General features: G+C 40.7%; 1 protein-coding gene across 1 annotated transcript; it reads left to right on the forward strand.

The window, feature by feature from the left end:
• The first annotated feature begins 6,888 nt into the window (after window positions 1-6,888).
• On the forward strand, window positions 6,889-10,642 carry LOC145035918 (receptor-like protein 7). Its single transcript, XM_078984422.1, has 2 exons — window positions 6,889-9,846; window positions 10,441-10,642. Exon 1 carries the CDS (start codon window positions 6,896-6,898, stop codon window positions 9,815-9,817), a length of 2,922 nt encoding a protein of 973 aa, XP_078840548.1. The 5' UTR covers window positions 6,889-6,895; the 3' UTR covers window positions 9,818-9,846; window positions 10,441-10,642.
• Window positions 10,643-27,597: the final 16,955 nt, after the last annotated feature.

Here is a 27,597-nt window from a genome sequence, read left to right on the forward strand (position 1 = left end):
ACCGTCAACTTGTTCAACTCCCGGTAATCGATACACATCCGGTGTGAACCATCCTTTTTCTTGACAAAAAGAATCGGCGCTCCCCAAGGTGAGCTACTCGGTCAAATAAACCCCTTTCCCAACAGCTCCTGAAGCTGCGAGGATAACTCCTACATTTCTGGTGGAGCGAGGCGATAAGGCGCCTTGGCGATGGGCGCCGCTCCCAGAACCAGATCGATACGGAACTCCACTTGCCTTTACGGAGGCACACCTGGTAGTTCTTTGGGAAACACATCCGAAAACTCGCACACTACTGGAACCTTATCAACCGAGTTTGGCCTCCCCGCGGCCACTCGTGTGTCCATCACATAGGCTATGAATCCATTGCAGCCCTGCTGCAAACTCTGCCTTGCCCTGGTCGCCGAACAAAATGCTAACCTACACTGGGTCCCCTCGTCATACACAGTAAGCACTCACCCACTAGGGTCTTGTATAGTCATCATTTGTCTCTCGCAGTCAATGACTGCCCCAAACTTACTTAACCAGTTCATGCCCACGATGACGCAGACATTTCCCATCGCTGTAGGAACCAAATCTATAGGGAACTTGACACCAAAAATCTCGAGCACACATCCTCGAATCACGTCGGTGGCGTATACCGCTTTCTCATCAGCTATGGAAACCCTCAGGGGTCGACTCATCACCTCCTGATCAATACCGATGTGCTGGCTAAAAGCCAAAGATACAAAAGACCGACTCACACCCAAGTCAAATAATACCAAAGCAGGTACAGAATTCACAAGAAAAGTACCTACGCATATCATAATATAAGCACAATATCTCAGCATAAAAGTAAATACACAAAAGAATACATACCAGCCACGACATCGGGCGCTGCGCGGACCTCCTCCGCAGTCAACTGAAAAGCTCTCCCATGAGCCTTCGGAGCCTCGGCTTTCACCGGCCGAGTCTCGGTAGCCCTAGCAGTAGGCGCAGATCCCTGGTGAAGGTGAGGACACTCGGCCTTCCGATGGCCGGTCTGGTTGCAATAAAAGCAAACCATAAATCCCTTGGGGCAATCCCTAGCGATGTGCCCCTCCTTGCCACACTTGTAGCAAGTACCTGATCGACATGCCCCCTCATGACCCTTGTTGCACTTTCCGCAAGCGCAACCCTTCTGACCTCCCATCCTCGGATCGATGGACCTGGTCCGCTTGGCTGCCGGCTGGGACTGAGCCGGCCGCCGATCCACCCGCTGAGACTCGGCCTCCTCCCTATCCTAAGTCTCCAACTCGATCTCTCTCTTCCTGGCATTTTCCTGGAGCTCAGCAAAGGTCTGGTATGACGAGTTCGATACGAACTCCCGAATGTCCCTCCTCAGTACACCCAAATATTGACTCATCTGAGCCTGCTCAGGGCAGAACATCGCCCTCTCATGAAACTCCGGGTGATCACAGTAACCGAATCATTACCCTGCTTGAGGGTCAAGAACTCCTGAACCAACCGTTCCCTCTCCACCGGGGGAACATACTCGTCTCTGAACATAGAAGTAAATCTCTCCCAAGTCACGGCTGAAATCTCCACAAGAGTGAAGTTCGTCGTCACGAACTTCCACCAATCCTTTGCTCCCAGGCAGAGCTGGTTCAAAGTGAACCGTACCCTCAGATGCTCCGGACATGAACATGTGTAGAAGCATCCCTCAATGTCAACAATCATCTCATCGCAGTGATCGGATCCTGCGTCCCGTCAAACTCAGATGGCTTCATGTTGCTGAACTCCCGGAATAGCAACGAGTCACCCCCCCCTGTGGTCTGGTAGCAGCCACAGCTGTGGTAGCTGCAGCGGCTGCGACCTCAGTCACCGCGGCGTACCGCTCATCGAAAATCTCCATCAGTGTGGTCTTGATAGACCCAAACATCTCCGGAATCTCGGCCCGGATCGCTGCAGCCACCTCCTCGTGAATCATCTGACGAAGCTCCTCGTCACTCACACCACTCATCCTAGGTCTGTGGCGTGGCCCAACCATAATGCCTCTGAAATACAACATAAAAATATCAGAGACTCCATCGAGCATAACCGCACTTGATAACGCAACCCTACTCGGCCTCCGATACCCAAAGGATTCTTACTTGAGTTGCCCACTGACCCAGTGTCTTCAGTAGTACGGGCCCAATACTACCGACTACACCGCATCAGCATTCACCCCAAGTCCTCCTCCCTGGACCCCAGATCACGAGTACTTTATTCTTTCTATGCACTGGCTACCTACTCGCTCTCAAAGTATCTCATAGCAGCAGGTTCCCCTAAACTAAGGCATCACAAATCAGGCCACTCTGGTCCTAATATGAATACCTAATCTACTAGCATGCATATCATATCATAACATATCTCATAACACATATTGTAAGAGTATTATGGGGATTTTACCATTCGGGCGCTGACTGACCGTACACACTGCTTCTCCTTTGGTTATTACGAAATCTCTTATAAATATTTTATACTCTTATTAATTGAAAATTTTCCTCAAATCCCCGGTTTGAGTTCAGTTACGCCCGAAGGTGCATCCGAATCCCTCAAACCAAGGCTCTGATACCAACTTGTAACAACGTAAATTTTCAGAACAAATTTTCATTTTTGCGAACATCAAAACCATCATTTAATATTCTGAAACCACATGTGTAAAAAATGTTATTATAACAAAATACATCCCATGATCATAAAACAGTGCCTTCGTCAGTGTGTACAAATCATGTTGGCGCCTTCCCACGGTCCTCGCTAGTACCTGAAACACATAACACAACAACTGTAAGCATAAATGCTTAGTGAGTTCCCCAAAATACTACTTACGCACATACGCCTTTCCAGGCCCTGACCTTCCGGTCCATGTGTCTCAGGGGACTTCCATCCCGACTCGGTAAACCGTCCAGTCCTACCTGCGTCAACCTTACGGTCCACATCACAACGCCTTCCGGCCCATAACATATACGCCTTCCGGCCCATAACATAATGTCTTCCGGCCCATATCAAGCATATCATACATAGCACATATAAACAATTAACTTATCATATACAATGCATATAACTCATAACATATCCGACCTTCCGGTCACACAATAAAACCCTTCCGGGTACAGTATAGTGAGAAAACTCACCTCATGGAAAGTCTAGAATCTCGCGTACTCGCTATCTCCAAATCCCAACGAAGACTCAACCTCGCCTAATCATAACGAATATTATTTTAATTAATATATACTTCCACAACTAGACTTTACCCCTTATCATCATTCATCAGAGGGTAAAAGACCATTTTACCCTTCCTTGACTCAAAGTCCACATGTTGACCAAAACCCTAAAAGTCAACAAAAGTCAACCTTCCAGTACGCGGGGCGTACATCGCCAACCCAGAAGTCGGGATCTCCACCCAGTACGCTGCGAATACTGGGAGTTACGCCCAGCGTAGTCCGTCAGATCGAACATTCTTCATTTCCGGTCTTACTCGGTTAAGCCATTACTTCAATTTCTAGATCCGGCTTTATTTAAGCATCCTTACTCATAAAGTTGAAACCTTTAAGCCTTGGCATGGCTGTAAAGGCTCTTACACTCCTTAACACCTTTCCATTTCAACTCAAGGATATAGATCTCATGCATGGCCAAACATTCACGTCCAAGATTATATTTTTATGAATCTACAACTCAAATGTACCATAAATATGATGGATCTAAGCTAATGGAGACCATTTGCTCATAAAGTCTCCACCTTTGGGACCAAAACCCTAGAAAATGGTCCATAAAGCATACCACAAGATCTACAAGTCAAGATCCGAACTTTTTACCTTAGAATGAAGCTCCAACCTTTGCAAATCCAGGATCTACACTTGAACACCAACTTCTAGCCTTCCCAATGGACTCTTCTTCTCCTTTTCTACCTTGAAATGAGACCACCAAGCTTTAAACACTCACAAATGGGCTAGGAACGAATAAACACTCTCTTAGGGTTTCTTTCTGAGGGATGGTGGCTGAGGAGTCGAGCCAACACATTCCTTTTATAGCCAACGCAACAATTAGGGTTTTTGATTCAAGATCGATTACGCCCAGCGTAACCCTGGGTACGCCCAGCATACCCAAGGGAGAACGCGTTTAAATGAAGCGCGCGAGCACGCGCAACGTACTCCTTGTACGCCCAGCGTACTTGCCCAACATAAAAGCCTTAAAATCACAACAATTAAAGGTGAAGGCTAAATAAAAGAGTACCTGGATTTTGGGCTGTTACAGATAGGATCCTTTACATATTAATTTTTTTTCCTTTTTATTTAAAATAGTAGAAAACTTTCATAAATGGTCCATAGGTATTGAAATGACAAAAATGCCCCTCACTTAACAGTAGAAAGTTGATGGAGTTAGGCGGAAGGACTAAACATTAAAAGTTTTGAAACCACAGAGACCATCCATAAGGTTTTTTAAGATTAGGGACCAAACTTCAGATTTTATGAAACCATAGGGACCATTTCTGAAGTTTTGTCTTTATTTTTTTATTTCTTTTTGTGGCTCTCAAACAAAAAAGGTGTACACAAGAGAGTTAAGGTTTGTAAAATTGCTACGTTATTTACATATTAAAGTGTTTGTTAATATATTATTGCACTACTAGAAAACATGGCGTTTTCCTACGGATAATAGTTACGGAAAACTTCCGTAGCTAATTAGCTACGGAATTGCTACGGATCGGCTACAGAATGGGATGCCCTAATCTAGTAACGGAATAGCTATGAAATAGCTACGCAAATAGCTACGGATGCTACTCCGTAGCTAATTAGCTACGAAATAGCTAAAGATGCTAATCCGTAGCTAATTAGCTACGGAATGACTACGGAATACCTACAGATACTAATTAGCTACGGATTAGCAACAGAATATGCTTTCCGTTTGAATTCCTTAGCTAAGTAGCTACGGATTTTTCTTATTTTTTGATTTTTCGGTCACCAAACATCGTTTTTTTTCGTTTTGTTTTTTTCACACCTCTACCCTACATGATTAAATATATTTTCACCAACTTATAGCTATTCATATCGTTCATAAAGTCGTGTGCCCATTCGGATCAAGTACTTGTTTCACAGTTTAACATGGTAATGCATATACTTTTCACCAACTTGTGATGGATTATGTTTGTATATGTATATTTATATACATGAATGAGTTGTGGTATAAGTGTACGTGTATATGTGTATGTATACGTGTTTGTGAGATGTATGTGAACGTTATCAAAAACATTATAGTGTTAAACCACTAAACAAGTAATGGATCCCGTATGTGCACACAACTTTATAAATGATATTAATAGCTATAAGTTGGTGAAAATATAGATAATTATGTATAATAGAGGTCTGAAAAAAACGGAGCGAAAAAAACAAAGTTTGGTGCACGAAAAATAAAAAATAAGAAAATTCCGTAGCTAATTAGCTACAGATGTTTATTATTTTTTATTTTTCGGGCACCAAACTTCGTTTTTTTTCGTTCCGTTTTTTTCAGACCTCTATTATACATGATTATCTATATTTTTACCAACTTATAATGTATTAGACAATGTTAGTAATATGTATTTGTATTTGATATTTTTTTAGGTTTATTAGTTTTATTGTAAGGTTGTTTGTTTTGTGGTTGGGTTTCAATATTATTATAAAATGTAATGAGATTCTTTTTAGTATTTTTGGACAGAAAAAACGGGATGTTTTTATAATTTTTTGCTGTTTTTTATTTAAATAAAAAGTAATTACCTACGGAAAATCCGTAGGTAATATGAGTCGTAGGAAATCTGTAGGTAATAAACTCAATGTTAGTCAAAGTGGGCTCCGTCAGTAATTTGTAACAAATCCGTAGCTATGTATTTTCGTAGCAATTCCGTAGGAAACTAGTCAACTTTAATCAAACTTGACTCCCGTCAGTAATCCGTAGGCATTCCGTAGCAATTTGTGCCTGTAGCTAATCTGTAGGTATTATACCTACAGAATAGATCTGTAGCTAGTCCGTAGCAAATCTGTAAGTATAAATTTCCCACGGGCATTTATGCTACATGATATTTTCCATAGCAAATCCGTAGGTATTGCCTTATACCTACCGAATACCTACGGATTGTACCGTAGCTATTGCCCTAGTTTCTAGTAGTGTTGGTATAATATTATAACTACTAACTATGGACAATTTACAAAGAGAGAACCATTACATCTATCTTAAACTAATCCGGAAAGATGGACAGTGACATACTATCACATACGCGATTGAAAGACAATATTTTTATAGAATACTTCCAAATTTAATTAAAAAAAAAGATATATATTTTTCAATCGACTAACTTATACAACCAAAAATCTTCAATCTTAGTCAAAGAGAGGATTTGAACTTAATCAATTCAATAAATCAAGGCCACCTTTTTAACCGCTTCAATACTGTCATGCCATGACATTGATCTTCTGGTCATTTAAAAGGGGGCTCATCCCCTATTTTTCCACTTTTCACATATCAACTTATAATGTTTTCAGTATTTGCCATCAAATTTGTGACAAAGAAAGGAAAAGACCAAAATACTGATCTTTTTTTTCTTTCTTTCTTGTATTTAGTCTTTCTTTTTTTTTTTTTTTTAATTTTTAAATGCCAAAATTCTTTTTTATTTGGCTCTATTTGTTGAATTTTCAGCTTTACATTTTATTGGTTCCCCTTCACCATTACCCACAGGCCCCAGCCATGGTGATTATCTGGTTATGTTTGTACGTTGAAATTACTTACTCACGGTCTCTCTCTCTTTCTCTCTCTTTATATATATATATATATATATATATATATATATATATATATATATATATATATATATATATAATGAACATTGGATGTCCATAAACAATTATAAAATAAACCCCCCTTTTCATTCATGGCTTCATACATGAAATACTTAAAGTTCTTGCAAACCATCTTCTTTCTATACGTGTTGGTGACAGTGAAGAATGTCACTGGATCATCAGTAAGCCATGATGAAGAATGCTCAGCCTTGTTTCAGTTTAAGCAAACCATAATTCATCAAGATGATGCTGCTTGTGCTGCTCATGGTTCTCAAGTCCTCCATTCATGGAACACTAGTTTTGATTGTTGTTCGTGGGAGGGGGTGGCGTGCAGCAATGACCGTGATCAGTACTATGGTCAAGTGATGGGTCTTGACTTGAGCCAGAGGTCTCTTTGTGGGCGTATCAACTCCAACAGCACCCTCTTCAACCTTGTTCATCTTCAGAGACTCAACCTTTCTGGGAACGACTTTGGTGAATCTGAAATCCCTTCTGAGATTGGTCGTCTAAAGCAATTAAGAAGCCTCGATCTCTCTTATTCTGGGTTTAGTGGCCAAATCCCGACTGAAATCTTGCAGCTGTTTCAGTTGTCTTCTTTAGATCTGTCATGGAATTCACTAAAGCTTCACAATCCTAGCCTCAAGGATCTAGTGGAAAACTTTACAGCGCTTGAAGAACTCCATCTCTCTGGTGTTGACATAAGTTCTTCTGTACCTCATTTCTTGGCCAACTTTTCTTCTTTGAAGTCACTCAAGCTAAGAGATTGTTCGCTTGGGAATGAATTCCCTGCAGCCATACTTGAGCTGCCAAAGTTGCAAGTTCTTAACTTGGCAGACAATACCAACCTCGCTGGTTCCTTTCCAGAATTTCATGGCAAAAGTTTACTAAAAGAGGTGATACTACGTGGCACAGGTTTCTTTGGGGTTGTACCGGAATCCCTTAGCCACCTTAACCATCTGACTGTCTTGTCCCTTAATGATTGCTATTTCTCGGGGCGCATTCCACGTTCATTCTCTAACATGACGCAACTCACTTACTTGGGTCTTGGTGAAAATCACTTCACAGGCTCAGTTCCTTCATTGGCAAGTCTTTTGAAGCTCGATCTTTTGGAACTTAATGGTAACAGATTTGAGAAAGGACGCTTTCCCAATTGGCTTGGAAAGCTGACTAAACTTAGTGAACTCTATCTGTCTGATATGAACATAAATGGAGAAATCCCACTCTTTCTATCCAACCTAACCAAACTTAGTGAGGTAGGAATGCCAAGAAATTCTCTTACCGGTGGTATACCATCCTGGTTGTTCAACCTCACCCAACTAACATTTTTAAATCTTCAGATGAATCAATTGCAAGGACCAATTCCAAACACATTTTCCAACTTCAAAAGTCTTGAGTATCTTCACCTAGGTGGAAACAATTTCAGTGGTAGGGTAGAACTCGACATGTTCCTAGGACTCAACAAACTCCAAGTACTCTTTTTAGGTTATAACAGGATATCATTAGTAACCACCAACAACTACACCAATACCACTCTACCAGAATTTGAGTGGTTAGAACTGTCATCATGCAACTTGAAGGAATTTCCTGCCTTTTTGCGCTTCCAAAATAAATTGACTGCCTTACATCTTGACAGCAACAACATTGATGGCCTGGTACCTGTGTGGATCTGGAACAACAGCCGGGAAACATTAGAGTTGATTAACCTTTCAGGCAACTCCATCACTGGCTTTGATCAGCATCCTCATTTTCTCCCATTGACAAATTTACAAGTATTTTTTATTGAAAACAATCAGCTACGAGGACAACTACCAATTCCACCACAATCCACAGTTGTTTATCTAGTCTCACATAATAATCTGACTGGAGAAATACCACCATCGATATGTGAACTGAAATCTCTTCAAATATTAGATTTGTCTTTTAACAACATGAGCGGAACACTTCCTTCATGTTTGGGTATCTTAAGCAATTCGTTAGTATATTTAGATCTGAGACGAAATAATTTCCAAGGCAAAATGATGAATGGTTTTATGCCTGGAAGCTTGCTGGAAAACCTTGATTTGAGTGAAAATAGATTTACGGGTCAGCTGCCAAGATCATTGATGAATTGTATCAATTTAGAGTTTCTTTCTCTTGGAGATAACGCTTTTCATGACGTCTTTCCTTCTTGGCTGGGAACTCTTTCCAAGCTGCAAGTTCTGGTTTTGCGCTCCAACAAACTTTATGGTCCAATTCAAGGTTCCTCACAGTTCCCTAAGTTGCGGATCATAGACCTCTCTAACAACAATTTCAGTGGTCAGTTGCACCAAAACCACTTCCAAACATGGCATGCCATGAGCTCCAACCATCTTGGTGTTTCATCTGTTATGGAATCAAATATATCCTCCAAACACGTCCATACAAATTGGCCTTACACCGTGACATTAACACACAAAGGTGTCAGAACAGAGTACCCACATATTTTAACCATAGATATGTCCATTGATCTCTCTTGTAACCATTTTGAAGGAGAAATCCCACAATCACTCCAACATCTTCGAGGCCTTCAATCGCTCAATCTTTCCAACAATCATTTTACTGGACGTATCTTGCCATCTTTAAGGAACCTAACAAATCTTGAAGCTTTGGATCTCTCTCGAAACAACCTATCTGGGGAAATTCCTCAACAGTTGGTGCAACTCGGATTCCTTTCCATCTTCAATGTGTCATTCAACCATCTTCAGGGGCGTATCCCACAAGGAAAACAATTTGATACATTTGACAACAGCTCCTACATCGGGAATCCCCGATTGTGTGGACGACCTTTATCCAAGGAATGTCAAGATCATCCAAAGGTGCCATCAAGACTTCCACCAACAACCAGTGTGTCTGAATCTCTCTTCCCATGTGAAAGTATTGATTGGACTATCATATCCTGTGGATTTGGAAGTGGGTTGTCTATTGGGATTTTTATCGGAAACTTTCTGCATACAAGGTATAGTGATCGATTCACAAAGAGGAGGACAGATGGGTAAGGCCACTTCTAACATGAGGAGAAACCAAGGTACATTAATTCATTAAATAACTTGTAGAAAATTTTCTAGATAACAGTCTGTTTTGTGCTTGTGGTCTCAACAAAATGGAAAATGTTTTCTGCCTGTCATCCGAAAAAGTATAATGCTTATATACTTTCTAAACTAATATTTTAAAAGGAAAGCAATCGTAACAACATCTTAGTGAGATTAACTATCATACATCTCAACTTTATATTACCACTTGCGTTTTTATCATTTATCAAAACCTTTCAACTATTTTATACGTCAAGTCAAATATTTATTTTAGCAAAGAATGTCTTATTAACATATTTAACTTAAAAATATTAAAGAATATATCCTTTTATTTTAGCTTGGATACGTTACGTGTCAAGTCCAGTAGTTATTTGATGCTGCTCTATGTTTAAGCATGGTATTTGATTATAATAAGTTCAACACAATATTATCTACAAGAAGAATGTTAGTTTTTCGAGTTATGATGTAGTGCATGCTTAAAGTAGTTTGTATGTAATCAATAATATAACCATGGTTCATTTTACTATTGAGGAAGAAGTATTTTCTATAGATAGAAAACTGTGAACTAACCAGCAGAAGATTTATCTCAGGAGGTGTCATAGCTTAAAGTTCAAAGGGCGTAGAGAAGTTGAAGAAAACATTCAAGGGATTCAGTGTTTGTTTTACCATGTAGTATGTGTATATTACTTTAAGATTTTGTTTGTTGCAATTAGATTTCTTTGAGTAGACTTTCACTGTAACATTTTTGATGTATCATACAGTTCCATTGTTTAAGTTTACTATTTATGGTGGCATGAACATAGACTCTTATGTAAGCTATTGGTAAGTAGTCGCAACCTCAACCTTAGATTTGGGGTTGTGATAGTATGAAATTCAAGTATATTATATGTTTTTGAATAAAATAAGTGAATTTCATTATTAGTATAAAATGTAAAAAGATCCAGTTGAATTTCATCGAATACCTGGTGGGCGGTGGCCAGAACTTCATCCATAACCGTGAACATCTTAGTTCCACCATCCGTTTTATGAAAAGTATGAATTTCGACCCTGAAAAGGACTTTTATGTTTTTCAATCTCCAAAATAAAGTTTTGCTGAGCTTTTCATATTCTTATGAATAAATTATTATTCAAATTAACTTATTTTCATATACAACAATTAAGATTGTCACCAGTTATACTTTATCAATACAATGATTTTGTGATCTGAATTGCATTTAAAAAAAAAAAAAAAAAAAAAGTTGATGAACCACTAAAAACCTTGATTTGTGATTTTGAAATATATCTAAAAAAGCAGATGAACCATTTAATACCATGATTTGAGATTTTAAAAATATCTAAAAAAGAAACAGAGACACTATCACAGAAGTTGGGATGATTTTACATCCACGTTCATTGACCATTGCTACATTTAATAGATTAAGAAAGATGTTGAAGTATTAACAGATTCCATACCTGTGAAAATTATGAATTTCGAATCATAAAATAAAATATGGGTGTTTTTTTTTTTTTTTTTTTTTTTTTTTTTTTTTTTACCTTAAATAGAGCACACACAAAACACACTCATCAAGTGAAGTTGTTGCATTAAGCTGGTCAATTACATTTCATTACAACACAATACTCGCTTCTTGTATTTTCACCACAAGACTTTAATGTTATAGAAAATTAATTTAATAAGAAATTAAACATATACCTAATAACATATTTGAATCCTCGACTTTGAAATGAAAAAAGGTTTCAATTTTGGATCAAACATGGTGAAATTAAAAAAGAACAGCGACCATATTTGTATATTTACACTAAAAGTTATAACATTTATTAAAAAATAAGAGAAATTTATAAAATAGAACTATGTGGTATACAAGTTTTGGTCCAAGGGTAAAATAGTCATTTAAAACGAATTAATGATCTAGGATTCCAGTGACCAAAACAGATATAAAGCCTTGTAATAAGGATTAGAATTACAAAAGAAACATTTTGGGACTAAAAACATAAAAAGTGCTAAACTCAGGGATGAAAACTGTGACCTACTAAAAGTTGGGACTCAATGAGGGAAACTTCCCACCAGGTCCAGGATATGTGAGATTACCACTACAGCCATGGACACTTTCCACCACCCAACCCTCCGATTTAGGTCATTTCCGCACTTTCCTTAAGCATTGAGGACAATGCTTGTTCTTAAGCTTAGGGTGAGACATTTCCTTTTACTTTTACTTTTTTCATGCATTTTTTAATCTAATTTGCATTCATTTTGTTTTATTTATTTTTTTATAAAATTCCAAAAAGATTTTATTTTCTTTTATTCTACTTTCTATTTTTGCATAACACTTAGCTTAGGGCATCAGCATTCATGCATTTTTGTTATATGTTTATTCTCATCCCCTTGGATACCATGGAACCGGTTCAAAGTTATTATATCTTTATTGGTCCAAGATCTTGTTACCATCTCACCCATCGAACCGGGACCACTAGTTGCAGCTTGGGACTTCATACTTGGGATCAGATGATGGAAGCTTAAAGGGGTAAGTGATCATGGTCAAATAGTTTCACGAAGAATCATGCATGCAATACTAGCAACTGTAAGATATGCTATAACAATGGATGTTCATAGCGTTGAGGTCCATACCGCCGAAAGGATCACACTTGATCATGTTTAAACCGTTAGGATGAAGCATTGGTGCTTGTCCCCGAGTAGAATCCATATTCGGTCTCTTTACATCACCATATTCTTTTTGCGATTTACTTAGGATTTTAGAGAGTCTTTTAGCCCACATTAAGGCATTTTCTTTATTTTTGAAAAATCAAAAGTTTGAAAAGGAGCTTGCATATCTATGCTCCACACATGGTCGTTTTCACACTTAGACCATTCAGATTATTATTGTTACTCCCTCGGTTCCATTTACATAATTTTGGGAACCAAATTTTGAGTCAAAAGTGTATTGATAAAAAATAAAATAAAATGGATGCAATAATCTTAGATAGGTGACCGGTTCAATTATTGAACATATTCTCCTACATTTTGGTCGCCCAACGTTTGATATTCATTTATTTATGATTGTCTTATTGTATATAGATCGAGTTGTTTCTTTTCGTAAATTGGTGATGTTAGAGAGACTATTGAGTCGGATACTAAGGGAGGTTTGAGTCAACACTAAATGAACTGACTCCTACAACGGTGCCCGAGCGATAAAACTCAATCACACTTGAGAGTGGCTAACAAACGTGAGATCACGCAACTTTTGTGATAAGAGTGTGCACTTAAAAAAGAAGAGATCCATACGAGCTCGTCCATTTTCTTTCTCCCTACTACATATGTTCTTCATTGTATGTATGTTCCATTAGGGCTGCGACGGACCATCCCTCCTTACTCACCTAGAGGAGTTGTTCTGGCTATGGTTTATGGTCTCATTTTCATCGGATAAAAAAGTAATGAGATAATAACAAGATTAGTTCTGACCATGTTGACTAACAGTGACCAGGTTCCACGGTTCTATCCATTCTTTTTATTTTTCTTAGGATAGTTCATCCCGAGTTCATTTTAGTCTTGTTTTACTTGAGGACAAGTAAGGTTTAAGCTTGGGGTGATTTGATAGCTTCATTTTATTTACTTCTGTTTATAGTTTATTTTAGCACATTTCATTCGCAGTTTAGTTAATTTCCATTCATATTTTCCTTTTTATAATTTTATGACCATTTCGGGTACTTTCTAGTTTCCTGAGCATTATTGCAGATTTTTTGGAGACTAGCGGAGCGGGATTTTTAGGAGCCAATTGGACTTGAAGGGAAATGGGGATTTCGAGCTTGATGGCTATGGAGGTGATTCATGGAGTGGGCCTATCAATTGCTTGAAGGCTTGGAAGATTTGAACTTCAAATTTGCAAGGCGCGAGAGAATTTTAGAGTGTGTGGAGATCGATGATTGGGAGTTTGCAGAAGCTATGAGTGATTTGGAGAGGCAAATTGGGCTCATATTGAAGAAAAATGGGCTAGGAGCTGACTGGGCTCGAATTGGGCCAAGTTGGATATGCTTTGGAGGCCCAAAAACTCAAAGAAACCCATATCAGGCACCACCCGCGCAACAGCACGCGGGTCGCGCAAGGCCATGCAGGGGTAATTTCGGAAATCCATTTGGAAGGCTACTTGAGGAAGGTTGGTGCCCCATCTTTTGGAGACTCCTAGACATCCGATTTTGGAGCATTCTCTCTGGAGTTTTGAAGACTTTTGAAGGCCAAGAACACCTTAAGAACATCATCTTTTTACCTCTTGATTCTTGTTAAATGTTTGATACAATCTTCTCTAACTTTGTTTTCTTGAGTTTAGCCATGCTTGGCTAAACAAATCTTTGTTGACTTTTGTTGAATCCTTTGACCTTTTGTTGAATGTTGAAGAATCCATGAACTTGTTCTTAAATCTTTATGGGAATGTTTTGTGTTTTAACATCTTATCACTACTTGTGTGTTTTTATTCATGAGTTAAATGTGTTTGTGGTGATTAGTTGGCTAATTTCTTGATTAAGTAAAGGATCCTTAAATTAGCAAGCAACAAATGATTTTTGTGTTGTTTTTGCTTCACACAATCAAAAAAATATTTCCTCCAACATGGTAGTGAAAGCATTTGACTCCTCTTGGATTTGGTGACTTTTTGGTTCTTAATGCTAGTTGACTTTCACTAATTACATGCTTAATAGAAATTGTGACTTTGATTAAGGAAACTGTTATGAACTTCTCTAACCATTTCAACAACTAAGAAAAGTCTAGGTAATCTCAAGCTCTTTGGATTACTAAAGCCAAATTGTAACACCCCAAAAGTTTGGAAAGCCAAGAAAAGAAAGAAAACCTCAAGTTTAGGGGAGACTCGGCGAGTCCATGGAGGGACTCGGCGAGTCCGAGCGGGATCCGGGTTGTGGTGAAAGCGACCGACTCGGCGAGTCGGCCAGGGAGACTCGGCGAGTTGGGTCTGAATGGGGAAAACCCTAAACCCGGGAACTTGGAGCCTATTTAAGTGTCTCATTCTCCTTCCTAGGGTTCATTTATTGCCTCTCTACCCCAGAACATCAAATCCTAGCCGCCATTTCCGTTTTTGGAGCTAGATCTTGCCTTGAAGAATGCATTAAGCTTGGAGGAGGAAGAAAGACCTTGGAGGTGCAAGAAGGGATTGTAGATCTGGATTGTGGAGTCATTTCAGACCAAGTGGAGGTAATAAGTTGTTGCTTGGACTCTCTTTTTCATCTAGATCTACTCTTATGTGTAGGTTTTGGCCATTGCTGGTATGATATGTAACCAATTCGAGTTGGAGGTTCAGATCTGAGGTTGCTACCTCAGATCCATGTTGGTTTTGGTCTAGAATCCCCTAAAGTATCAGCCTTTGGTATGTTGAAGAAGCATGTTTGCCATAAACCCGAATTTAGTGTGTTTTGAGCTTAGATCTCTCGATCTACACGTAAAGTTTTCCACTTTACGTGGGGAATAGGCCCTAGAAGTATGGATCTAGGAGTTAGAAGTTCAGTTTGGCTCGAAAAGCCACTGCATGGATTGAGGAATGGATAGACTCGGCGAGTCCTTCGAGTGGACTCGGCGAGTAGCTTGAAGGTGAGGAGGAACTCGACGAGTATGATGAACAACTCGTCGAGTCGGATGAAGATAGGCATGGCCTCGGCGAGTTGGATGAACAACTCGACGAGTTGGTTGAAGATTGTCTAGGACTCGGCGAGTCTGTTCTTGGACTCGGCGAGTCAGATCCCGAAACCCTAAACCCTTCGAGTCGAGACCCGAATCAGTGAGTCGGGTGGTGACTCAGCGAGTTGGACAGGACAGGACTTGGACCTAGTTGGACTCGGCGAGTCGAGTCGCGAATAAGAAAGACTCAGGGCATATGAACTCGGCGAGTCAGTAGATAGACTCGGCGAGTAGGGTTGACCCGGAAGGTTGACTTTGACCAGGATTTTGACCTTGACCAGATTTGACCTAGTAACCTTTGGAGGTCAGTTAGACTAAGTGTTATATTGATATTGGTAGCTTGAGGAGCTAGTGGAGCAGCAGTCGAAGTCAGAAGTCAGGTAGCAGTCAAGGATTAGCAGCAGCAGTTCAGCAGCATCAGGTGAGTTTCCTTCCAGTAGGGACGGGTCTAAGGCCACAATGCCGGCCGTTCAGTTAGCAGTAGTTTCCGGACCTCGGTCCGATGCAGTAGTTAGTATGTTTGATGCCTTCGTGGCTCAGAAAAAATTTATGTGCTATGGGTTATGTGTTATATGTTCCGGGCTACGGCCCGATGTAGTATGCAGTATATGTGTTCATGCTAGTTGATATGTTATGCTATGCTATGATTCAGTCAGTTCCGGACTTCGGTCCGATGCAGTTAATTCCGGACTTCGGTCCGATGCAGTTAGTTCCGGACTTGGTCCGATGCAGGGGACAGGGTCCCAGTCAGTTCCGGACTTCGGTCCGATGCAGTTAGTTCCGGACTTTGGTCCGATGCAGGGGACAAGGTCCCAGTCAGTTCCGGACTCCGGTCCGATGCAGTTTCCGGGCTTCGTCCCGATGCAGTGGGCAAGGCCCAACATGTGTTTATATGTTATTGTATGGTATGTGGTAGTTTGGGGGAGCTCACTAAGCTTCGTGCTTACGGTTTTCAGTTTTGGTTTTCAGGTACTCAGTTTTCAAAAGAGGAGCTCGGGGAGATTGCAGTGCACACACCATCTGTTCAGCCTAGGATGTTTTACTCTGATATATTTGACAGATGATATAATATTTTGAGATACATTGCTTATGATTTCTACATGAGGTTTATTGACTATGGTTTTATCATTAAATTAAACGAAATTTTTGGGTCGTATTTTAGGGTCGTTTCAAGTTGGTATCAGAGCCCTGGTTTGAGGGATTCGGATACACTTCCGGGTGTATCTGAACTCAAACTAAGGGGAAATAAAAGCTTTTTGTTATTTAAAAATGAAAACGTCTTCTAAAAAGAATTTTGAAAGCACCTAGAAAGAAAGAAATTTTTAACGAGATAGAGGTGTGTGCATGCGATCAGCCGAGCTCAAGTAAGTACTCCCAATTTACCCATACAAGTTATGTTATGACTATCAGTATCAGTATCAGTATCAGTTCAGTTCAGTTTCAGTTTCAGCTTCAGTAGAACAACATGCTAGAGTAGGACTAAGGATCTAGGATGATGCCTTATGTGTCTGCTTTATGTGTTTCAACTTGATAAGAATTTCATGCTAGTAATGAGTAGACAGTAGTAGGATAGCCTGGGTAGGTTATGCCTGATAGTATGAGCTTAGCATTGTATGCTAGTGCAGTTTCTTGTTATGAGAATAGTTTTGCCTGAGTATGTTTCCCTTATCCAAATGTTGCTTGCTTCGTGCTTTGTAGAACTCTGAGTGATGAGAGTTAGCCATTAGGTGAATACGTCACATTACATGTGATCAGGGTTGAATAATCTCAGAGTGCTGGATTTGGCCCTACTGCGCAGCTCTTGTTTGAGTCATCGTTAATACAGAAACATAAGCATAAACAGAAGTTACAATTATTTACACTAGTGATCTACATCTCTTTAAATCTCTCAGTGTATTGTGACTTCATATCAACACCTGTGATAAAAATAAACTGAGTGGGTCAGGTTGGGAAACCTGGTGAGCACATAGGGTTTTCAACCCACAATAATATAATTATTATTTTTAAACATCAAACAATCAACCCAATTACCCATTCCCGTTATCCTCACATTACGTCCCTAAAACATCTAACACAAGGGACCTAGTCAAAGGACTATCATTGGGATGGAGTATATCTGGTGAGCACACAGTTCACACAGTTCGAATAAACACACAGTTCGGTTAAACACAAAGTTCGAATAAACACCTACAGGTTGCGAGCCTGTTAGTGTTCCACTGGACTGTCTAGAATAGTCCGTGGTCGTCATCTATACTCCGCTAGATGACTAGATCATCAAGAACATCTATAACGAGGCATCTCATTATTTCATTTTATCACACAGCAACTAATACATCTACCCATGTTTTACCCAACACATTTTGTAGATATAAAATACATATACAGTTTAAATCATTGAAAACATGTATAAAACGTTCATCCAGCATAGATAGCAAGTATACAGATAATATACACACACAGAACGTAATTTATATAAAATACTTCATATCTATGTGTAAGCTGAAAGTAACTATGCACTCACCTGAGAAGGTGGTGACTCGGTACTCGGACAGCGCTTCGTTTACTTTAAAATAATTTCCTTCAACGAAACTAGTATTATCACCAATAGATTTTAGTCTATTATTCGCCGAGAGTAATTAATAGTCTAGCTATTATTACTATTATATAAGCGTTAAAAAAAATACTTATATAACCCATAATAATAGCCCAAGTATTTATTATATGTTCTTAATAACGTTAATATAATTAAATAAAAACTATATTAAAAATAGCGTAGGCGTAGCTCACTTACAGCGGGTTTTATAGAAAACCAGGCTTTGCTTGGAGCAGCGTTTCCGAGCTGAAAAGCTCTTCTTCTCGGAGCCGCCGAGCACTTCGGGGCATCCGCCTCGTGCTAGGGAGGTTCCCTAGGCTTTTCGGGGGATTTCGGGGCTAGAGAGAGGTTCTAGAGAGAGAGTAAAGAGAAGAAAGAATGGGAAATGTGTGAAGAAAATGAGGGTGGGAGAGGTGGTATTTATAGGGTGAAAATGGCTGAACTTGGTGCCACATGTCACCATCTAGTGGCAAGACTTGGGGAGAAAGCAATGGCCAAGATTGTGCCACATCACCCATTTTCGTACAACACACTTCCGACTTCTAAAATCCGTAACTTTCACATACGACCTCCATTTTTGACGTTCTTTATATCCACGCGTAGGTAAAAATAATATCTACAACTTTCATTTTGACTCTGTCGGCTAATTCTCGACCGATCTTAAATTTAACAGTACGAGGCGTTTAGACTGTTAAATGACCGCGAAGAATCTGTAACTCCTTCATACGGACTCTGTTTTTGTCTGTCTTTTTACCGTTGAGTTCCTATTAATGAGATCTTCAACTCTCATTTAGGTCGCATAAGCCAAAAACCGCTCGAACTAAAATTCGAGTTTCGGGCTGTACACTGCTAAGCCGAATCTTAGAAAAATCATAACTTCTTCATACGAAGTCAGATTTGGGCGTTCTCTTTATGGATTTTCTCGGTTTAACATATTCTACGACTTTTGTTTAGATCACTAAGGCTAAATATCGCTCTGTTGTAAATTCACTTTTTACGCTTCCCGGTGTCGTGCCGGTTCCGTCGCGAAAATTCGACGGGTCATAACTTCTTTGTTATAACTCGGATTTCGGCGTTCTTTATATGTACGGAAATCTTGTGACATATACTACAACTTGGTTCAAATTATTTATTCTAAATAATATTTTGTCAAAAAGTCATTTTCGACCCCTATTATCTCTAAATTGACTAGCCCGGATCTACGGGCGTTACAATTATCTCCCCCTTAGGATGATTACATCCCGGAATCATCAACGAAACAGGGTAGTGTAATGACTCCATACGTTATCTCTTCATCCTAGGTAATAACTGTAACTTCTATGTTGCTTCGAACGGGTATCTAACTCTTGGACTCCTTGATTGCAGGTGGTGCTTAGTCTTGCACCTGCTCGTTAGACTTTCAATCATGAACTTCATGTCACAAGCTCATTCTTTATCAGAGACACCTTCTTCTTCTTAGGATAAGTTAATTTGATTTCTACAATTGATCGAGGTGTCATATTCTAATGACCTATTATCGTACGTAACAACGCTTAGACTCAGGTCTCTTAGAGTCAAATTCCGGAATGAAATATGCCTTCCTTCATGTTCTAATGTGATATAATCACACTTTAACATGTAGCGTTTCTGGCTACCAACTTCTTTAACAACGAACGCGATACTTCTATTGATCGCTTTGATTTCAATTGTTTGGTTTAAGTCGGATGCTACATCGAACTTGGTTCCCTGAACCACGCAACATACTCATCGTAGTCGGACTCAATTCGGTACGACCACTAGGGTCGGAAATTAACAATCTTTTTAGTCATTATCGAAACGATGGTAATGACATACTTGAAAAAAAAACAGAATCAGTTACTAGCTTCTTGGTAACCTTGTGACTTTCCCTGATCCAAGTGTGAGTCATGTGCTTCCGGTAGTATAGACCTCTACTACCATTCACACCTACTCATACTCGTCCCAAGTATTGTCCCGCAGTCTCTCCAAGTCACCATACAAGAAAAAAACAACTTAACACATCAGATAACAAAACAAAGGTTTCATATTATTTCTTGAAACGATTACATAGGTGTTCAAGTTCACCCTAGACTATGCCTCTAACAGGCTACATCATATGATTCTATGGCTACATTATAACTCGATCCTTAGATGTCAAGCCGTCATTCGTGAATCCTCGCATTTTCATCTGCTTCGTCTAGGATCATATGGAATGCTCTTGCCTTCGGTTTTGGCGGAATGTTTGGTTTTTCCGCCTCTTTCTTTTTCGGGCAATCCTTAGCAACATGCCCTTCTTCACGGCATTCATAACACACCCTTTTGCACTCGTTGGCGTAATGTCCGGTCTTCCCACACTTGTAGCAAGTCACTTCTTCGCTACATTTCCCAAAGTGTTTCTTCTTGCATTTATCACACCATCTTGCTTCACCTCCTCCTCCAGGCTTCGAGAATTTTCTCTCCTGGTTGGACCTTGAAGATCCTTCAAACTTCTGCTTCTCTCCTACCTTATCTTTTTCTAGACCCTTTTCCCTTATCTGGGCCTCTACATTCTTAGCTGCCCTAACAGCTGTTTTCAAGGTAGTTGCCATTTTGACCATTGGGCCAAAGTCAGTGGGTAATCCGTTAGCAAACCTATCAATCTTGGAGATTTCAGTAGGCACCAAGTAGGGGAATAGCTTCATCCTCTCGGTGAATGCGGTGGCATACTCATCAACACTCATCTTTCCTTTCTTTAGGTTTTGAAACTCGTTGTTTAGGTCTATCAGATCTATCTCCAAGCAGTATTGCATTTTCAACTGTTCCAAAAACTCTTCCCACGACATCCTTAAGGCTTCTCCTCGTGGCATCGTATCTGCCAATAGCTTCCACCAGCTCAAGACTCCAGTTTTCAGTTGTCTTACTGCGAAGACAGTCTTCTGTTTCTCGTTACAGCTGCAGCTCTCAAACACCATCTCCATCTCAGAGATCCAATCCATAATCTCAACCGGCTTCGGGCTTCCTGAGAGACTTGGTGGTTTCGCACCCAAGAAATTCTTGTACATCCGCCCATCCTTGTTGTTTCTCCCTTCTGGGCCATCCCTTTGCTCACCTTGAGTCCCTACTTGACTCACTTGGCGGCTGTAGTTCCCTTCCTCAGATTGCTCGGGAACTGGCTCCGTTGGTTCAACATGTACGATAGGTTCATCCATGTTCAACATTTGTCTCATTTCTTTCCTTTGTTCAGCTAACATAGCCCGAATCATGGCTTGAACTCCAGCCATGGTGACTGGCTCAGGCGCAACTTCTTCAACAACAGGTATTTGCTAAACCACTGGGGGTTGGTTCCGGTTCCCATTCGCATTTACGTTTCCGCTACGGGTTCTTGCCATCTTGATCTCTACACCGAATAAGGTGAATCTAGATCTTAATTTAGGATTGACGTCTTAAATCATCCTTATCACTCCGAAACGTTTATATGCTAGTTCTAATATCGTAGTCGTACGTTTAGAATCCTAAACACATAAGGTTTCCAGATCCGGTCGGCAACAGACCATAGATCCAAACAACTAACAGCATATCAGGCACAAGTATTTAGCACATAAAAGCATTTTAGGCATAATTCCTAAAATAAGCAAGTGCTCACACCTCACAATCATCGCTTAGCATCCTAAGTTTAAGTCTAGAAATAAATCCATATTCCTAGTTCGCTTAAACTAATGCTTTGATACCAACTGTGACATCCCCAAAAATCACGGCCAGAAAAGACCGATTTTGTTTATGCTTTATAAAAATCAGCGTACTTCATTTTATAAAAATGTTGCGGAATTTGTTCCCAGAAAAACATGGTAAATACGTTATTAAACATTTCCGATGAAACGTATTTATTTCATTTTAAAACGTTTGGGATGTCATCGTTAATACAGAAACATAAGCATAAACAGAAGTTACAATTATTTGCACTAGTGATCTACATCTCTTTAAATCTCTCAGTGTATTGTGACTTCATATCAACACCTGTGATAAAAATAAACTGAGTGGGTCAGGTTGGGAAACCTGGTGAGCACATAGGGTTTTCAACCCACAATAATATAATTATTATTTTTAAACATCAAACAATCAACCCAATTACCCATTCCCGTTATCCTCACATTACGTCCCTAAAACATCTAACACAAGGGACCTAGTCAAAGGACTATCATTGGGATGGAGTATATCTGGTGAGCACACAGTTCACACAGTTCGAATAAACACACAGTTCGGTTAAACACAAAGTTCGAATAAACACCTACAGGTTGCGAGCCTGTTAGTGTTCCACTGGACTGTCTAGAATAGTCCGTGGTCGTCATCTATACTCCGCTAGATGACTAGATCATCAAGAACATCTATAACGAGGCATCTCATTATTTCATTTTATCACACAGCAACTAAAACATCTACCCATGTTTTACCCAACACATTTTGTAGATATAAAATACATATACAGTTTAAATCATTGAAAACATGTATAAAACGTTCATCCAGCATAGATAGCAAGTATACAGATAATATACACACACAACACGTAATTTATATAAAATACTTCATATCTATGTGTAAGCTGAAAGTAACTATGCACTCACCTGAGAAGGTGGTGACTCGGTACTCGGACAGCGCTTCGTTTACTTTAAAATAATTTCCTTCGACGAAACCTAGTATTATCACCAATAGATTTTAGTCTATTATTCGCCGAGAGTAATTAATAGTCTAGCTATTATTACTATTATATAAGCGTTAAAAAAAATACTTATATAACCCATAATAATAGCCAAAGTATTTATTATATGTTCTTAATAACGTTAATATAATTAAATAAAAACTATATTAAAAATAGCGTAGGTGTAGCTCACTTACAGCGGGTTTTATAGAAAACCAGGCTTTGCTTGGAGCAGCGTTTCCGAGCCGAAAAGCTCTTCTTCTCGGAGCCGTCGAGCACTCCGGGGCTTCCGCCTCGTGCTAGGGAGGTTTCCTAGGCTTTTCGGGGGATTTCGGGGCTAGAGAGAGGTTCTAGAGAGAGAGTAAAGAGAAGAAAGAATGGGAAATGTGTGAAGAAAATGAGGGTGGGAGAGGTGGTATTTATAGGGTGAAAATGGCTGAACTTGGTGCCACATGTCACCATCTAGTGGCAAGACTTGGGGAGAAAGCAATGGCCAAGATTGTGCCACATCACCCATTTTCGTACAACACACTTCCGACTTCTAAAATCCGTAACTTTCACATACGACCTCCGTTTTTGACGTTCTTTATATCCACGCGTAGGTAAAAATAATATCTACAACTTTCATTTTGACTCTGTCGGCTAATTCTCGACCGATCTTAAATTTAACAGTACGAGGCGTTTAGACTGTTAAATGACCGCGAAGAATCTGTAACTCCTTCATACGGACTCTGTTTTTGTCTGTCTTTTTACCGTTGAGTTCCTATTAATGAGATCTTCAACTCTCATTTAGGTCGCATAAGCCAAAAACCGCTCGAACTAAAATTCGAGTTTCGGGTTGTACACTGCTAAGCCGAATCTTAGAAAAATCATAACTTCTTCATACGAAGTCAGATTTGGGCGTTCTTTTTATGGATTTTCTCGGTTTAACATATTCTACGACTTTCGTTTAGATCACTAAGGCTAAATATCGCTCTGTTGTAAATTCACTTTTTACGCTTCCCGGTGCCGTGCCGGTTCCGTCGCGAAAATTCGACGGGTCATAACTTCTTTGTTATAACTCGGATTTCGGCGTTCTTTATATGTACGGAAATCTTGTGACATATACTACAACTTGGTTCAAATTATTTATTCTAAATAATATTTTGTCAAAAGTCATTTTCGACCCCTATTATCTCTAAATTGACTAGCCCGGATCTACGGGCGTTACATCCGTACTCGATTCAAGAGGGGCCGAGGCGAAACCAAGGAACTAGTAGAGTATGTGAGAGATCCCTCAGTAGTAGTATGTATTTGGTCAGAGATTGTTATATTTTTAGCATGACGACGTTGCGCGAGATATCAATTGGCAGTTCAGGTGCAGGGGAGGGGTCTGGCTCGGGCTTTAGAGCCGGATAGCTTGACGATCAGATGAGGGATTTCATTTCCGCAGAGATTATGCGCAACATCATCGATCAGACTCCAGTGATTTTCGGTTCAGTTAGAGAGGCTATTGTGGAGTTTATGGACAGTCATCTTGAGGCCTGTAGGGACCGGGTTAGTTTCAGGACAGACTGGGGCTCGTCTAGGCCCCGAGTCTTACGGAGTTCTGGGATCCATCAGGGAGGGAAATCCCATTTCTAGTTCTGCTATCAGGAGGCAGGGGTGAGTGGGGCATTCTATCTCCAAGAGAAACCATTGTATGATTGGATAGTTGAGGAAGTTTCGCGAGCCATTCGCGAGGGTCTGCCAGACATGGTCGTGAGGATCACTGATAGATTGATAGTGAGGCTTCAGGATCAGACATCTGTTGTTCAAACAGCAGACATTGCCGTTGGGGTAACGCAGGAGCGAGAGTCGGGCAAGGAGTCGGAAGGGAAGAGGAAAATGGATGAGACACAGGTTGCCACAGGTTCGAGTAAGAGGCCCAAGAGTTCAGATTTGAGGACGAGGAACTATCAGAGCTGCAGTCGATGCGGGAAGTGCGAAAGGACGCACATGGGTGCGTGTAGGCGTAGAAGTGGTGGCGATGTTGGGTGTTTCAAGTGCGGCCAGATTGGTCATTTTAGCAGAGACTGTGTTGTTACCATCGCCCAGAGACTTGATCCGTTGTGTTTCCATTGCAGTCAAAGGGGCCACAAGAAGGCCCACTGTCCGAGTTGTATTCAGCAGGGCGGGCGCCAGCTCCTGCCCTTGGAAATTCGAGTACCGTCAGTGGTTGTCAAGGCCGGGCAAGGGTGCCTACGGCTTGGAGCCGAGTTTCTCCGGTAGATTTCAGCAGGGATTCGAGCAACACTGAGTAATGGAGGTATGAAACTTTGTTTGGTCAGCTTACGTTATGATATATTGCTATGGTTTCTGCATCAATCGTGGTACAAGTGTTGTGTTATGGAGTGGCTTGCCTGTGCTTATGTCATATGCCATTTGCATACCTCGGATGATTGGTTGGTAGTTAGGGGAATGCGGTAACTGTAGCATGGTAGGGAGAGATCTGGTTCGTTTCGCTAGTTCGGAGCGGATAGTGGTTTGGATGGAATGGTCAAGTTCCTACCTGGCGGGCTTGGGCTCCCCAGTAGAAATTTTGGGATGGTAGTAAAGGTCGGGGTCTCTTTTATATATGAAGCAGCAAGGGGTAAGCAGGATTGAAGTGGGGGAGGACCCTCCGGGTATACATGGATAAGAGTCACTCAGAATGATTGCGCGGCCTCTGAGAAGAAGTGGTAGTAGCACAGTGATGGATGGATTGAGAAGTTCAGAATTGGGAGTTCGAGAACTTTTCCTAGCAGTGGGTTCATGTAATGGAGATGGTTAGAAACTGGTTAGGAATCCAGGATTTGAGGACCACCTGTAAAGACTCAAGTGAGTGGAATGAGGAACCCGAGAGCGGGCAACAAGAGATGTTTTGTATTAGTAGCCAGTGTATGAGGCAGCATGCAGGTTGCGTAGATTCTGGAGTTGGGAGGTTGGAAACTTCCCAACAATAGCTTCTTGTATCCGGATTAGATTCGGGTTTCCCAAATGGTTCAGTTATGGCTAAGTCAGCGAATCTTGGCTATAGATCGTCACATCAGTTATGAGATCAGGGTAGCAGTGGACCGTTGAGGTTCGGGTATGTTAAGGGCTACCGTCGGTCTGGGGGCCATCATGTTATTAGTCATAGAATGGATGATGTCAGGATGTGATGTATGGACCCGATCGGTTGGATCGGAAGGTTGTTAGAGCCACAGTGACAGGATAACTAGTGGAAACTAGTCCTTGAGGAAGATTTCATTCAGAAGTTGTGGAAGCGACTAAGTGAGGAGTCCCTTGACTCCACAGTTGGATTTGAGTTTAGTGTTTCAGGCAGCTCAGTGTTTCAGGCGGTTCAGTGTTTCAGGCAGCTCAGTGTTTCAGCCAGTTTAGTCTTTCAGGCAGCTCAGTGTTTCGGCCAACTCAGTGTTTCAGGCAGCTCAGTGATTCAGCCAGATCAGCGTTTCAGGCAGTTTAGTGTTTCAGGCAGGTTCAGTATTGCAGATAATTCAGTGTTTGAAAGGTTTCAGAGTTTTGGGTCAGTATTGTATTTGAGTTGGAATACAAGTGTTGACGGTATAGTTGGTTGATTTGGAAATGACAAGTCTCTCTCAGCAGGATCAGTTGAGCCTTCGGCCGAGTATAAGTGACATGTAAAGATAGCTAGGCAGGTAGCTTTTCTTCGGGATGAAAGACTCGAGTTAGTAGGAGTTGAGTAATCAGATGGGATATAAGCAAGCTGATTCAGTATGGATGACAGAATAGATGGGACAGTTATGGACAGTCGGGGTATCTTACGGAGTCGCTAGGAGCGGCTAGGAGATTGCGATGGAGTGTAGTGACCGGTGGGAGATGGTGACTCAGATATTGGCAGAATATTTGAGCAAGGGTAGTCTCAGTGCATCCAGTAGGCAGTTGAGAGGCAACAGGATTTTCAGTCGGAGGAAGTGTCGTTGAGGAAATTATGGAAAGGAGAAAGATTCAGTATGTACCAACAGTAGTGATCGACATGGTGAGTGGCTAGAGTGATGGGCATAAGGGTGTTAGATTTTTCCAGACCGAGAGTTGGAGGCAGCTCAAAGGCAGTTGATCGTAGCAAACTTCGAGGACGAAGTTTAGTTTAAGTGGGGGAGAGTTGTAACACCCCAAAGTTTGGGAAGCCAAGAAAAGAAAGAAAACCTCAAGTTTATGGGAGACTCGTCGAGTCCATGGAGGGACTCGGCGAGTCCGAGCGGGATCCGGGTTGTGGTGAAAGCGACCGACTCGGCGAGTCGGCCAGGAAGACTCGGCGAGTTGGGTCTGAACGGGGAAAACCCTAAACCCGGGAACTTGGAGCCTATTTAAGTGTCTCATTCTCCTTCCTAGGGTTCATTTATTGCCTCTCTACCCCAGAACATCAAACCCTAGCCGTCATTTCCGTTTTTGGAGCTAGATCTTGCCTTGAAGAATGCATTAAGCTTGGAGGAGGAAGAAAGACCTTGGAGGTGCAAGAAGGGATTGTAGATCTGGATTGTGGAGTCATTTTAGACCAAGTGGAGGTAATAAGTTGTTGCTTGGACTCTCTTTTTCATCTAGATCTACTCTTATGTGTGGGTTTTGGCCATTGTTGGTATGATATGTAACCAATTCGAGTTGGAGGTTCAGATCTGAGGTTGCTACCTCAGATCAATGTTGGTTTTGGTCTAGAATTCCCTAAAGTATCAGCCTTTGGTATGTTGAAGAAGCATGTTTGCCATAAACCCGAATTTAGTGTGTTTTGAGCTTAGATCTCTCGATCTACATGTAAAGTTTTCCACTTTACGTGGGGAATAGGCCCTAGAAGTATG

Source organism: Lactuca saligna, chromosome 1, assembly GCF_052625555.1.
Source record: "Lactuca saligna cultivar CGN05327 chromosome 1, ASM5262555v1, whole genome shotgun sequence".
NCBI lineage: Eukaryota > Viridiplantae > Streptophyta > Magnoliopsida > Asterales > Asteraceae > Lactuca > Lactuca saligna.

Excerpts from the sequence above, each read along its gene's own strand:
- LOC145035918 (XM_078984422.1), top strand. The coding sequence starts at position 6,896 with ATGGCTTCATACATGAAATACTTAAAGTTCTTGCAAACCATCTTCTTT.